A 13,607-nucleotide genomic window follows, 5' to 3' on the forward strand; every position below is an offset into this window, starting at 1 on the left:
TTCCCTGCCTTTCATTGACATTTCCTGACTTTTGACCCTTACCCTTAAATCTCCACGCTTCTCCCCACCAAGGCGGCAGCTCTCTCTTTTTGCACAGGGCCCATCTGTGCTCTCCGACAATAGATTAGGGTGATTTTATCTTGTCTATTAGGCAGTGATTGCGAATCTCCCTGGGTTCATTAGTAGCTGGATAATCCTTCCAGATTTATTAGCTCAAATTGCACTTCCTCCTTCACCTCTTCTCTTCAGATGGCATCTCTGCTGTCTCAGCGGCTGGCTGGGCTTTGCCCAAAGGCCCTTAATTCTTCACATCCTCTATCCCAACTTCCATCAGTCTTGCGGAACAACGGTTCCCCCAGCCAAACCTGGAGCTGCCTGGAGGACAGAGACTCCTTCCAGACTACAGAGCAGAGTAAGCACAGCGAATGTATAACCGTCCTGTGCCTGCCCCACCTGGAAGTGCCAGGCAGGACTGTCAGGCCAGCAGCCCACCTGGATGAGAACACTCCAGGCACAGACTCTTTATAAGGGAGCTGATACCTTTCTAAGTGCTAATTTCCACCTACAGGATCAGTTATCCTCTAAACAGACATGCCAGGCCTTAGGACGCTAATTTCTTTTCCAGCATACATGAAAGAGATGTGTGACAACGATTAATAATGTAATAATGTGGCAGATATTGCTAGTGGAGCACCACACCCATTGCCTCTCCTCCCTGGGCACACAGTGGGCGACGTTTCCCAATCTCCCTTACAGGGAGGTGCGGGCATGTGACTGGGTTCTAGCCAAAGGAATTGTGAGGAGAAATCCTACATGCCGCTTCCTTAAGGCCTGGCCCATAAACCCTCCTGTGTCTGATCCTCTATATTTTTTCCCATTCCTGGCCTCTCAGACACAAAGTGGTATCAACAGCTAATTTTTAATTTTACCAAGATTTTTTGAGACAGATATTATTATTCACATTTTACACACGAGGAAACGAGGCTCCCAAGAGTTTCTGGGGCACACAGCCAGTAAGCTCCTGAACTGGGGATTTTCACCAGGTCTGACCGACTTAAGGACTGGGTTTTTACACGCTGGCTTCTTTCTCTCATTATGAACCTTCCTAATCAGGACTCGTAACTTCGGCCATGTGGTATTGCTGCCTTCAATTTGCAAACTCCAAATAGAAATATGCAACACATCTGAACACTTCAGACCCATTAAGATGGCTATTATCATAAAAATAAAAAATAGCAAGTATTGGTGAGGATGTGGAGGAACTCAAACCTTTATCCATTACTGGTGGGAATGGAAAATAGCACAGCTGGAAAACAGTTTGGCTGTTCCTCAAAAATTAAACATAGAATTATCGTATGATCTAGCAATTCCACTCGCAGGTATATACACCCAAAGGGATTGAAAGCAAGGACTTGAACAAATATTTGTACACTTATGTTCATAGCAGCTCTATACACAGTAGCCAAGAGGTGGAAGCAACACAAGTGTCCATATTGATGGATGAACAGATAAACAAAATGTGATATATACTTACAACGGATTATTATTCTGCCTTAAAAAGGAAGGAAATTCTGATGCATGGATGGCCCCTGAAGACATTATACTAAGTGAAATAAGTCAGACACAAAAGGACAAATATTGCATAATTCCACTTACATGAGGTACTTAGAACAGGCAAATTCATAGCAACAGAAAGTAGAATGGTGGTTGCCAGAGACTGGAAGGAGGAGGGAATGGAAGAGTTATTGTTTAATGGGTATGAAATTTCAGTCTGGGAAGATGAAAAGAGTTCTGAGGATAGATGGTGATGATGGTTGCACAACAATGTGAATATATTTATTGCTACTGAACGGTACACTTAAAAATGGTTAAAACGCTAAATTTTATGTTAGGTATATTTTACCACAATAAAAAAAAAAAAACTTGAAAAAAAGAGTGAGGGGCCGGCCCAGTGGCGTAGTGGTTAAGTTTGCGTGCTCTGCTTCGGCAGCCCAGGGTTCACGGGTACGCACCCCGGGCACGGACCTACACACTGCTCATCAAGCCATGCTGTGCTGGCACCCCACATACAAAATAGAGGAAAAGAGGCACAGATGTTAGCTCAAGGACAATCTTCCTCAAGCAAAAAGAGGAAGATCAGCAACAGATGTTAGCTCAGGGCCAATCTTCCTCACCCAAAAAAAAAGAATGAAGTTCTAATACATGCTGCAACATGGAAGAATCTAGAAGACAGTATGCTAAGTGAAATAAGCAAGACACAAAAGGAAAAATATTATATGATTTCACTAATATGAAATATCTAGGATAGGCAAATTCATAGAGACAGAAAGCAGATTAGAGGTAACCAGGGGCTGGGGGATGGGGAATGGGAAGTTATTGCTTAATGGTTACAGAGTTTCTGTTGTGGGTGATGAAAAGTTTTAGAAATAAATTGTGGTGATGGTTATACAGCATTGTGAATGTAATTTAATGCCACTGAATTGTAAACTTAAAAATGGTTAAAATGACAAATCTTATGTTACATATATTTTACCACAATGAAGACAAATTGAAAAAACAAATCTGGATAAAGGCAGGAATCGGTTTTCCAGGTTGTTTGTGAGTATGTGTCTTTTTTGACTTTGCAGAGTAATTTTCTCGTTTGCCTTGCTTTCTTCCTTGTTTGGTCCATCTCACTTCGGCCTGGACCCTTGACTCCTTACCTTGGCTACCACTGGGACCTGCTTCCTTCTGGTTCCTCTCCAGATCTCTAGCCAAGTGCATATCCTGGATCTCAATTTACCATTAAAGCTATCATGATTGGGACCCCAGGAGCTGACCTTTTGCCTCCCACCTTAGCCAGATGCCTTCAGAGGCCCATTCCCACCCGTTGATCAGAGATTTCCTCTCATGGGACTGAGTCCTGACCCATTAGAACCAGGAGCAAGGGCAAGAAGCTGTTTCACTGATCAAACCTCTGACACCAGTACAAACTATCCTAAATCCCATTTCAAAATAGATACATAAATAAAAGACCTGGAGATCTGTCCTCTGTTTGCTATGACTGTGTATCTTCAACATCTACAAACTCCCTGTCAGTGACCTCTTCCTCTCTTCTGGAGAGGGTCTGTCCCTGTATGTGGGTCTCCCTCCTCTTGCTGAAGTGTTTCTCTCATTGCTTGACACCTCACTGAGCCTTGGCTTCCCCTGGACCCCCAGACCTGGCTCTTCCCTGGACCTGTGCAGCTTCTCCCCTGGCTCTGCCTGATCCTCCTAGCCAGCCTAGCTCTCTCGGGCTCAGTTCCTCTCCGTGCATCAGTCATCTCCGTCAGCCAAAGCTCAGGGCTGGCACACTCATTCTCCCTGCTGGCCAGACCCTGACAGAGAAAGAAACTGTGTTTCTATAGACTCAGATGAATTGATGGTTTAGAAGTTTGATTTGTGATGGATATTTTGTCCCGACTCTTGTGATGGTAATCAACTGATTGACTGCTCTGGATTCAATCTAGTTCATTTATTACAGATGCCCTAAATCAATCAGCCTTCTTAATGCCTGGATGGAACTGAGGTATGGGGACTTAATCAATTAGTCAGTAATCACTGACACAAATAAACCCTACAAGGGTCAGTTCAGTCGTGCACAATAACTGAACTACCTAGTTCTATTCATTCTCTGGAAGTAAGTAAAATGGCACTTTAGGAGCCACTTTTACAGGCTGTTAGAGATGGGCAGCAAAATAAGTCTCTCCTGTTCCTTTGAGCACATGGAAAGCATAAATAGGACTTCTTAAAATAATACCTTCCCTTTGCTAAACTCGTATTGTGAGCCAGTTGTTGTGTGCATATTATCTCCTGAGGCAGGTATTAGTATCCACTCGCAGATGAGGTTGTTGAGGCTCAGAGAGGTTAAGTAACTTGCACAAGATCACATAGCTGGTTGCTAGTCCAACTAGAATTCCAAGTCATGTCCGCCTAATGCCAAGGCCTATGCCTTTCTTGCTCACTGTGCTGGCTCTCAAAAAGCTAATCTGAGCACCTGCTGCATCAATGTGGCAGAATTCAGAGAGATGGGACATGATTGGGGTCCTTGAGGAAGTCACAGTAGGAATAAATAAGAATTAAAGTCTGGGTAGCATCCGTATTTGGGGGGAAGGGACTGGAGAAGCACAGAGGGTAACTCATTGACCTCTGCACGAAGCCCCTCCCTTTCCGGCCCAAGACTCCAACTGCAACTGGGCAGGAAGAGTGGACTTCAAAATAGTTTCTTAATGCCTAATAGAGGCCTGTCCCTTCCAGAAAGCCAAAGCACTAATGAGAGGCTTCCAGAATACTCTCTCACAGAGTGATTTTTGCAATGGCTCTGCTTCGAATTTCTCTAATTTTTCTTTATTCAGCCATCCTCATTCATGTAGTTACTTCTCTGATTTTCCCCTTGCAAAATTACAAACTGTGTCAATCCTGTTAATTCCAGGTTCAAAGAACTCTCTGACTGAGGTATGCTCCCAGAGCTCATCTCATTCAGTGCCCACCCAAAAAGGAGAAAAGCTCTTTGAAAACTGAAAGTATCATAGTGTTATATAAAAAAAAAAATTACAATGCCTTAGAAACATATAGTACTTTGTAATTTATAATGCATTTTTGTGTGTGTGTGTGAGGAAGATCAGCCCTGAGCTAACATCCATGCTAATCCTCCTCTTTTTGCTGAGGAAGACCGGCTCTGAGCTAGCATCTATTGCCAATCCTCCTCCTTTTTTTTTCCCCAAAGCCCCAGTAGATAGTTGTATGTCATAGCTGCACATCCTTCTACTTGCTGTATGTGGGACGCGGCCTCAGCATGGCCGGATAAGTGGTGCGTCGGTGCGCGCCCGGGATCTGAATCCCGGGCAGCCAGTAGCGGAGCGCGCACACTTAACCGCTAAGCCACGGGGCCGGCCCTATAATGCATTTTTACTTATCCTCACAACAACCTTGTAAGATTTTATTATCCCCATTTTACAAATGAGAAAACTGGGGCTCAGAGAGTCAATGTGACTCCCCCAAAGTCACAGAGTGAGTGTAAGGTAGCGTGGGGACTTGACTTGGGTCTCCTGACTTCCCAGACCAGTGCTTTTTCCACTAGATAAATCATCACAATCATTACTATCATTTCTGAGAAGAGGAAGTGGTGGTACACAGTGTGGGTGATGCTTTCTTAAAAATCTCCAAGCCAAGCAACTCCACCTTAGTCTGGTTACTGTCCTGGGAACTCATATTCCAAATGACTGGCCTCCTTCCCTCTGGGAAGTGACCCACGACTCCTTGCTGCCCAGCCTCACCCTCCTCCGCTCTCATGGCTGCCTAATGCGGGAAGCATCCCTGGCAGGCTGGCACGAGGCAGGCAGCCCCTCGCCTGCCTTTCTCACTCCTCCCCTCGACTTCCAAGGCTCCCAAAATGGAACATGACTGCACTTTAATCTCTCTTTACTCTCCTGCCAACTTGCCCGGGCTCCCCCAGATGCCTCCTTCCTTTAAGCAAATGCTTTTGCACTGCCCTGGGAATAGTCTAATCCTTTTCTCCCCTTTTACATGTTAATGTTCTGATTTACAGCAGCAGTGTTAGACAGGAAAACATAAATCAATGAGAAAACAAAGTAGTCCCTTCTGTTTTATATTTCGAGGGGTAGTGACTGGGATGGGGCATGAAGGCGATTTCTGGGGTGTTGGTAATGTTCTATTTCTGGATCCGGGTGCTGCTTACACAGGTGTGCTCACTTGGAGAACGTTCATTAAGCTGTGCACGTGTGATATGTGTGGCCTTCTATCTGTGTGCTAGACTTCAATTTAAAAATTCCAACAATGGAGCAGGCAGTTTTGTGGTGGTGGCGAAGCAGGTGATGGCTGAATGACTCTCTGGCGAGCCTGCTGTGGACAGAGTCCCTGTACCAGAAAAGAGACTACACCGCATTCCTCTAAGCTGTCTCAACTTGGAATGCAAAGGCCTGTAGGATACATCAGCATTAACAATTCCACAGCAGCCCCAAGAAAGGGCTCTTCATGGAAATCTACAGCTGGAGAGGAACAAGGATCACAGGGTCCCAGCCTGTCTCTTTGGGCAGGCATCTCCTCAGCCTCGCAGGACATTTCAGGAGACATGGTCCCTAAGGCAGGGAGGGACACTGCACCATCTCCTGGATTACCCTATCACATACGTTGATCAAGAAAGTCTTAACTTCTAGGTAATCTTTTTCATTTTAAGATTGAAGAGTCAAATCGTGAGGTTGAATTCTACTCCCTAACTTACCAAAGATCTTAAAATTAATTGACAACTGCCTTAAATCCTCTAAATAGGTTACTCTCAAGGATGGATACAAATAGATAAATGAATAATAATTAACTGACAGGTCCATTGCTGGAGCAGTCCATAAGTCTGACTTACTGTTTCTGGACATGCCACGTACTTCAAATCTCCAAGTATGTGGATATGCTGTTCTTTATTCTGGAATGCTCTTCCTTTCTTTGTCTATCTAGAAAAACCATACCAATCTTTCAGGGTATAGCTTCAAGGCCCCTTCTTTGGTGAAGCATATCCTGCCTGCCCCAGGTTGAGCAAGTGGCCCCTGCTCTAGGGTCTAGAGCACTGTGTATACACATCTAACAGAACCTACCATTTTGCACTGCAATAGGTACTTTGAGTTTTTCCAAGGCAGGCTTAGTTCCTTATTCCCATTTTAATTCCTAACGCCTGGCCCAGTGCCTATTATATCAAAAGCACCTCTGGATGAAGGGGCTGCCTAGATAAACAATCTCGATATCTCACGCATTTATAAAATAAAAGACTTCTTGTCTGAATTATTGTTTATAACAGTTCTATTTGTAGTAGCCAAAAACTGGAAACAACCAAAATGTCTCTTGATAGACAGTGGTTAAGCAAACTGTGGTGCATCAACACCATGAAATACAACTCAGCAATACAAGGAACAAACTACTGATTCATGCAACAAGTGGGATGGGTCTCAAGGGCATTCCACTGAGGGAAAGAAGTTAACCTCAAAAGGTCATACACTGTATGATTCCACTTATATAACATTCTCGAAATTATAAAATTACAGAAATAGGGAGCAGATAAGTGGTTGCTAGTGGTTAGGGATGGTGGAGAGAAGGGCGGTGGGTGTGACTATAACATGGCAGCAGGGAGATCTTTGTGGTGATGAAATAGTGTTTTATCTTGATTGCAATGGGAGTTACACACATCTACACATGTTTTGATACATTTGATATTTTAATATTCTGGTTTTGATATTATGCTGTAATTATGTAAGATGTAACCATTGAAGGAAATTGGGCTAAAGATACATGGTACCTTTTTGCAGTATCTTTATGCCTTCATGTGAATCTATAATTATTTCAAAATAAAAAGTTACAAAATTTTTTTTAACCAGTTCTCTGAGATTCTTTCTACTCTCTAATGAGTGTGTCTATACTTCACAACAACCTTTCACATTTCTTAATGCTTTACAGTTTCAAAATGCTTCCACATAGATTAAATGACATCATTTCAAAATTACAGCAACTCCATGATGTAGCAGTCCTTACCCCTGTTTTACAGATAAGGAAATAAGGCTCGGTGCTTGTTGAACGGCACCCAGTTGGTGTGTGGCAAAGCTAGTGCTCCAACCTGACTCAATAAAATGTCTATAGACCTGTTTTCTCATCTGCAAAATAAGAGGATTTAGCAAAGATGGCCTCTGAAGGTGCATCGAGTTATAAAGTGGTAGGACACACATACTTTTGCGCTCTAGCTGTCCTACTTCTGAGCCAGCACAGATGTGTGGTAATGCAGAGACAGCATTGCAGGCCAATAAGTGGACCTAGAGAGGAGACTCATTCATCAGAGGAATCAGCGCTATGTAGCTGGTGGCATGTGAATGGAGGCATTAGACTCCCCAAATTCCCATTCTCCCAAGGCTAAGAATGGATGGGATGGGAATCCCAGTGGCTCTCGGACTTCCACGTTTCTGGGATGCCCTGCCTCTCTGGCTGGCTTCTGCTCCTCTGCTTCTGTTTTCTCTACTCCCCATCTCCTGGGCTTCAGTCCGTCACACCCCACTAACCCTAATTAATGATACTCTCTATGCTAGGGAGGTGAGCTGTGAAAATGTCTTACCAGATTAGTGAAGATGTATGTGTAATAGGCTGACACCATCCCTAGTTCAGCTGCCTGCAAAGGGAAGAGAAGGAGATTAGAGAGGAAAATAAGAACCCACTGGAAGTAATGAGCAGTGAGAGCTCCACGTGTCTGCCATTTGTCTGGCCCACCACCTTCGGCGCCAGGCAGAGTAAAACATCTTCATTGGTTCTTCTGTTGCCCTTTACCTTGGAGGATGGAGGACAGAAACACTGGCCTCTAGAGTAGGGTCTCTCTACCTCCACCCCGCTCCTCCCCCTGCAGTAACACTCACAGTAGCTGATGTTCTCATGCACAACACATTCCCATGGATATAACCAGATATCGTGGAAACCAAAATGACTTTAAGGGAAATGAAGGAAATAATAAAACAGACTACAATAATTATCTCCAAAACTATTAACAATAACAACGGCAAACCTGTACCACTGTTTAGTATGTGCCAAGCACTAGAAAGCATTTTACTGGTGTTAACTCGATGAGGTAGGCCCTGTGATTCCTCCTCCACCCCCTATGTGACAGCTGAGGAAACTCAAACACCAAAAGGCTATGTAACTTGTACAAGATCACACATCTCATAACTAGAAAAGTCAAAATTAAAGCCAGGCAGTCTAATGTCAGTGCTTTTGGCCAAATTCTACTCCTCCTGGAGGATTGTGATATTGATGGAACTAGTGACAACTCTGTTGGGGGCAGAGGCATAGATAGGAGAGTCTGCAGGTTGTAGGCAATTCCCAAATTAACTGGACCCCTGTCAGAAGCGAGTGAGCGAGACTCATAAGAGTATTCTTAAATCTGCAGTAATGCAGGAAACAAGTGAATCATTTGCAAACTTTGGTCCTTTATTAGCAGTAAGGAACCAGTTGCTTGTGACATGCCTCACCCTTCGTCACAGCACACCAGTGTGTCATCATCTCACAGTTGAGAACTACCACTTCAGAACAGCCTCCCTTTTGTCTGATCTTTGCAGCCATCATAAATACCCCTCACTAGCCTTCCCTGTCAGTGTGCCTGGCTTTGAGTGTGACAGGTGCTATAGAAACTGACAGGAGATCACATAAATAATGAGCCCAGCTCTCCCCAGAGCCTTCTTCCCTCCTGACAGTCAGTTAGATTTTCATAATGTATCCTGCAGCCCTGGGGCATGGGGAAACCGTTTTTGTCATGACTATTGAGGTGCATGGGGGAGAAACAAGACCAGGGATGATTACATTATCCTCTAACATAGTGTCTATCTCCCAAGGAACGCCAATAAGTTTGAGCATTCTTATAGGTAGCCTCCCGGGCTCCTTGGAGAACAGGCTGGGGTAATTATATCACCAGCATTCCAATGGGAAACTGAAGAGCAGAAGATCTTAGTCACGGGGAAAGACAGCATGGGGTCACAGGGGAGCTCAAGGCCTCCCACATGAGGCTCCTTTTGCCAGCAAAGCTACCTTTCCTCCTCCACTTCCAAGAGGATGGGACGGCATGATGCCCACCCCATCCCACGCCCCTCCCACACTGTCCATATAATAGCGCTGTTGCCTCTCACCACCACCTATGACAATGGGAGCCTCCTGGTTACAGGGATGGGCTGGGGGCTGGGGGGTGGGAGAGGGCACCGTCCGTGGTTAAAACCCATTTTGTGAAATCTGCTGTCCTAAAGATAAAAGGCAAGAGATCCTTGGTTTTTAAGACCTGAATTCTGGGTAAACACGGAGTTTGTTGCTGGAACAGCCGCTCAATAAAGTAGGGGATTACTCTGCAAATCCTCCTGAAATCAAGAAGACAGCAGAGTGCTGCCAAGCTCCGGGGCCAGGCTCCCACGTGCACAAAGTCTCCCAGAGCTCCCTGCGCTCTCTGCTCACACTGCTTCCCACACAGAGTCCATCCTCCCTGAGGCCCCTCGAGGCCGTGTTGTAACTCTGGTGAGGGAGGAACACGGAACCCCGGAGGAGCATGCAGACTGAGTCCAGGCCTGATGCACAGCCTGCCCGCCTGGGGCCACTAGGAATCAAATGGGGACAAAGGGAGCAGGGTTTCCTGACACCTCACTGGCCATTGATGGGTTTGGTGCCAAGGTCATAAGAACTAAGACCAATAGGTGGCCTCAGGGAAGCCTGCCACCGGCCACCCAGCAGACTGTTTGCTAATAACGATCGTTACAAGCAGAGTTGCCTTCAAAAGCACAGCCATAAAAAAAAACATTAAAATCGTTTTTAATGAAAATACCCAGTATTGGCAAGGGTGCTATAAGACACCTATACACTGCTGGTGGGAGTGTAAATTGTTACGGCCTTTCTAAGAGGCAATCTGGCAAATCATATCAAAATCCTTAAAAGCATGCATACCTTTAAGTTAGTAATCCCGCTTCTAGAAATTTACGCTAAGAAATATTCATGAATGTGCATAAAGATTTATGTATAAAGATGTGCATCCTACCATTATTTATTACAGCAAAGATTGAAAACAACCTGTATCTCCAACAATGAAGGGATGGTTAAATAAACTATGGTACATCCATATGATAGGAAATGATGCAGTCATTAAAATACTTGTAGAAAAATATGTAATGACACGGGAAAAATGCATGGCATATAATTAAGTGAAAAAAAAAGCAGGTTGCAGAAGAGTATGTGTTGTGATAATTTTGGAAAAGAAAAAAATATGTCTATAAAGCCAGAAAGGATAGACATCAAAATTTAACAGTGGTTATCTCTGGGTGATGGAAATGTGAATGGTTTTTATTTTCTTCTATGTGTTTTGCTGTACTTTCCAAAATTTCAACAATGAACTGGACATACTATTAAAAAGAAAAAAAAAAAAAAGAGCTCAACCACGTATGCTGAGAGCCATAAAATATTCCCGGGCAAGGGCTGACCCTAAAAGGCTTCCACCTGGGGGCTGTTCAGGTACTCCAGCTCCCGCCCACAGAAATGTGCATTCTGACTTGTCTTCCTCAAGGGGGCTGGGGGAACATCTAATTCACTCTTTACTCCCACCTTCCCTGAGGACTCCTCAGCCTGTACCCCTTTGCCCTGAAACTTGTAGGAGCTTTTCCATCCTTGATGACTTCATTGATCATAGCCCCACAGAGAAGAAATAAAAAGGAAGAAAAGAGAAAAATTCTGTGTTCGAATGCGTGTGTGTGTGTGTGTGAGAGAGAGTTGGGGACATGCACACAGACAGACGTAGGTTTGGAGCCATGGAAAATTACTATAGCAACAGGCTGAGGGGACAGCCCTCCCTACTCAGAGAACTCATTCAAATCTCTTATTAACTCTGGGACAAAAACTAGCTGGGAAGGGGAGGTTCGAGACGGAGGGAGGGAGGGGAAGAGACAATCATCTGAGTGTCTGCTGGGCTCCGCACAGCTTGGCAGAGGTTAACGAGGAGCCTCGCTCCCCCAGAGAAGATGGCAGGTTGTGTTTAAATGTGCAATTAAAATGGCATTAGAAGAGGCCAGTGCACCTGGAGAGGCTGGGGGAGCTGCTGGGAGGCACGGAGGAGGCTGGGAGCAGGGTCTACTCTGGGGTTGCATGCCTAGCCCAGCCACCAGCCCAGGAACTGGTGCCAGGTGACTGCAATGCTGCCCAGCTGTTTCCAGCTGTTTGCCCAGCATGGACCCCCAGGCACCTGACTTCTTTCTCTGTCTCTCTCTCTCAGATTGGCCTCACTCGCAGAGTTCCGGTTTCCATGTGTGTATGTTCTGATTCAGGGGCTGGCACCCTCCCTTGGTATTCCAGAGGGTAGGAGAAGCTTCCTGATTTGCTTCAGAGACAACTGGTGGAGGCTCAGCTCTGCCCTTCACAGGGCTGGGCCTTGGACAAAGCCGTTAATCTCTCCGAGTCTCAGTTTCTTCATCTGTCAAGTGCAGATATTATACCAGCCTCACACAGTCATTGAGAGGATTACATTAGGAAATTACACAGCAGCACTTGGTAAACTGTAGTACCCTGTGTAAGGATTACAAACAGGGCCAACATTCAGCAATACACACTGATGTGACTGCCCTGGTTGTCAAAATATGGAAATACTTCCATACCGCTTGGCACATAGTCTCTGCCCCAAGACCCCCAGTGCCCCACCCCCACCCCCACCCCCCGAGCCCCTCCTAGGAACCCATGGACCTTGCCACAGAGCCCTGGCAGGTTCTAGGTTAGGCTAGTGTCTCTGTTGGTGCTGCCCTCCTGTACCAGGAGTTAAATATTTTTACATTACCCTCATCCTGATTCCTCCTTTCAGCTTTCAGGAGCCCTCCATTGAAACTGAAGGACCGAAAGATTTGTCTGGGTTCAGAGGCCCAGCCCAGGGCTCCTCAAGCCATGTCCCAGGAGGACACCCAAGGCAAGGAGGGAGGAGGGTGCCAGCTCACAGGGAGGAGAGAGGAGGGAGGAGGATGCTCTGCGGCCACCAGCACCCGCCCCGGCCCGGCTCCCACCTTCAGGAGGATGGTGTGGGACATGGAGGCGTTGGCATGGATGATGATGGTGGCTGTCTTGTCGTCCCGGATCTCCTTGAGGAGCGGGGTGGGGTCCCGGGTGTCATCCAGCATCCGGACTGAGAGGGTATCCTTGGAGATAAGGAATTGCCGGAGCAGCTTCTCTAGGTTTAAAAGGCCTGGAGGGGAAGAGAGGATGAAGCCCCTGAGGGTCCACAGGGCTGCCTTGTGAGACATCAGGGCAAAGCAGGTCAAGTGAAGACCTGGGCCCGAGGCAGGGTGGTGGGTCTGGCCCCACCACTGGCACTAAGCAGCCGCATCTTAACCTGAGCAAGTTTCTTAACGGCTGTGGGCTTCTTTCTAAAATAAAAAGAACGCTCCTGAGCTCCCACTGCTTCCCCCAACTCCCTCGGGAATGCCCTTTTAAAGTGGAGAATGAGGCTTCCTGAGCAGGATGGGAGAATCCCCCCTCCTCACAGCCCTCGGGAGCAGAGACCTCCAGGCCTGGGTTTCTTTCCCTAACTTGGCCACTAACCCACTCTGTGACCTTTCCATGTGGCCAGGTCTCTTGGCCTCAGTTTCTTCACCTGAGAAATGAGAATACTAACAGCGGCCAGCCGCAGGGCTATGGCGAGGATGAAATAAGGTAACAAGTAAAGTGCTTGGGCCCGAGCCTCGTACGTGGTAAACCCCAGACGTGTTACAGCTGGCTCTACGAAAGCCTTCCCTTCCACTGTGGGGGTGGGGGAGCAGTTCCCTCAAGGTCACAAGGCCCAGAAAATAGGTCCAGCAAAACCCTTGAACTCCTCAGGACACGAGCTGCATTGAGACAAGGTATTATTATGATCTTAAAAGAACAGCCTTTGAATTGCACTCCAGCAGGCAATAATGTGGGCCCAAAACAACGGAAGATGGGACTGTGAGCTACGGACTCTTCCCCTCGCCCCTACTTAGGGGCAGTGGAGGGAGGAGGAGGTTGGAATGTGTCCCTGAGAGACAGGGTCTTTCTTCTGCTTTGTCTCTGAAAGGCAGGCCAGGGGC

General features: G+C 46.2%; 1 protein-coding gene across 1 annotated transcript in view; it reads right to left on the reverse strand.

Moving 5' to 3' along the window:
• The window catches only part of GRIK4 (glutamate ionotropic receptor kainate type subunit 4), a 291,987-nt gene that overhangs the window by 133,109 nt on the left and 145,271 nt on the right, over nucleotides 1-13,607 (reverse strand). Inside the window, exons 5-6 of the mRNA XM_058544995.1 lie at nucleotides 12,567-12,745; nucleotides 8,123-8,176 (exon numbers count right to left, since the gene is read on the reverse strand). Of these exons, the coding sequence (XP_058400978.1) occupies nucleotides 8,123-8,176; nucleotides 12,567-12,745 (233 nt within the window). The remainder of the gene's footprint in view (nucleotides 1-8,122; nucleotides 8,177-12,566; nucleotides 12,746-13,607) is intronic.

Source organism: Diceros bicornis, chromosome 7, assembly GCF_020826845.1.
Source record: "Diceros bicornis minor isolate mBicDic1 chromosome 7, mDicBic1.mat.cur, whole genome shotgun sequence".
NCBI classification, from domain to species: domain Eukaryota; kingdom Metazoa; phylum Chordata; class Mammalia; order Perissodactyla; family Rhinocerotidae; genus Diceros; species Diceros bicornis.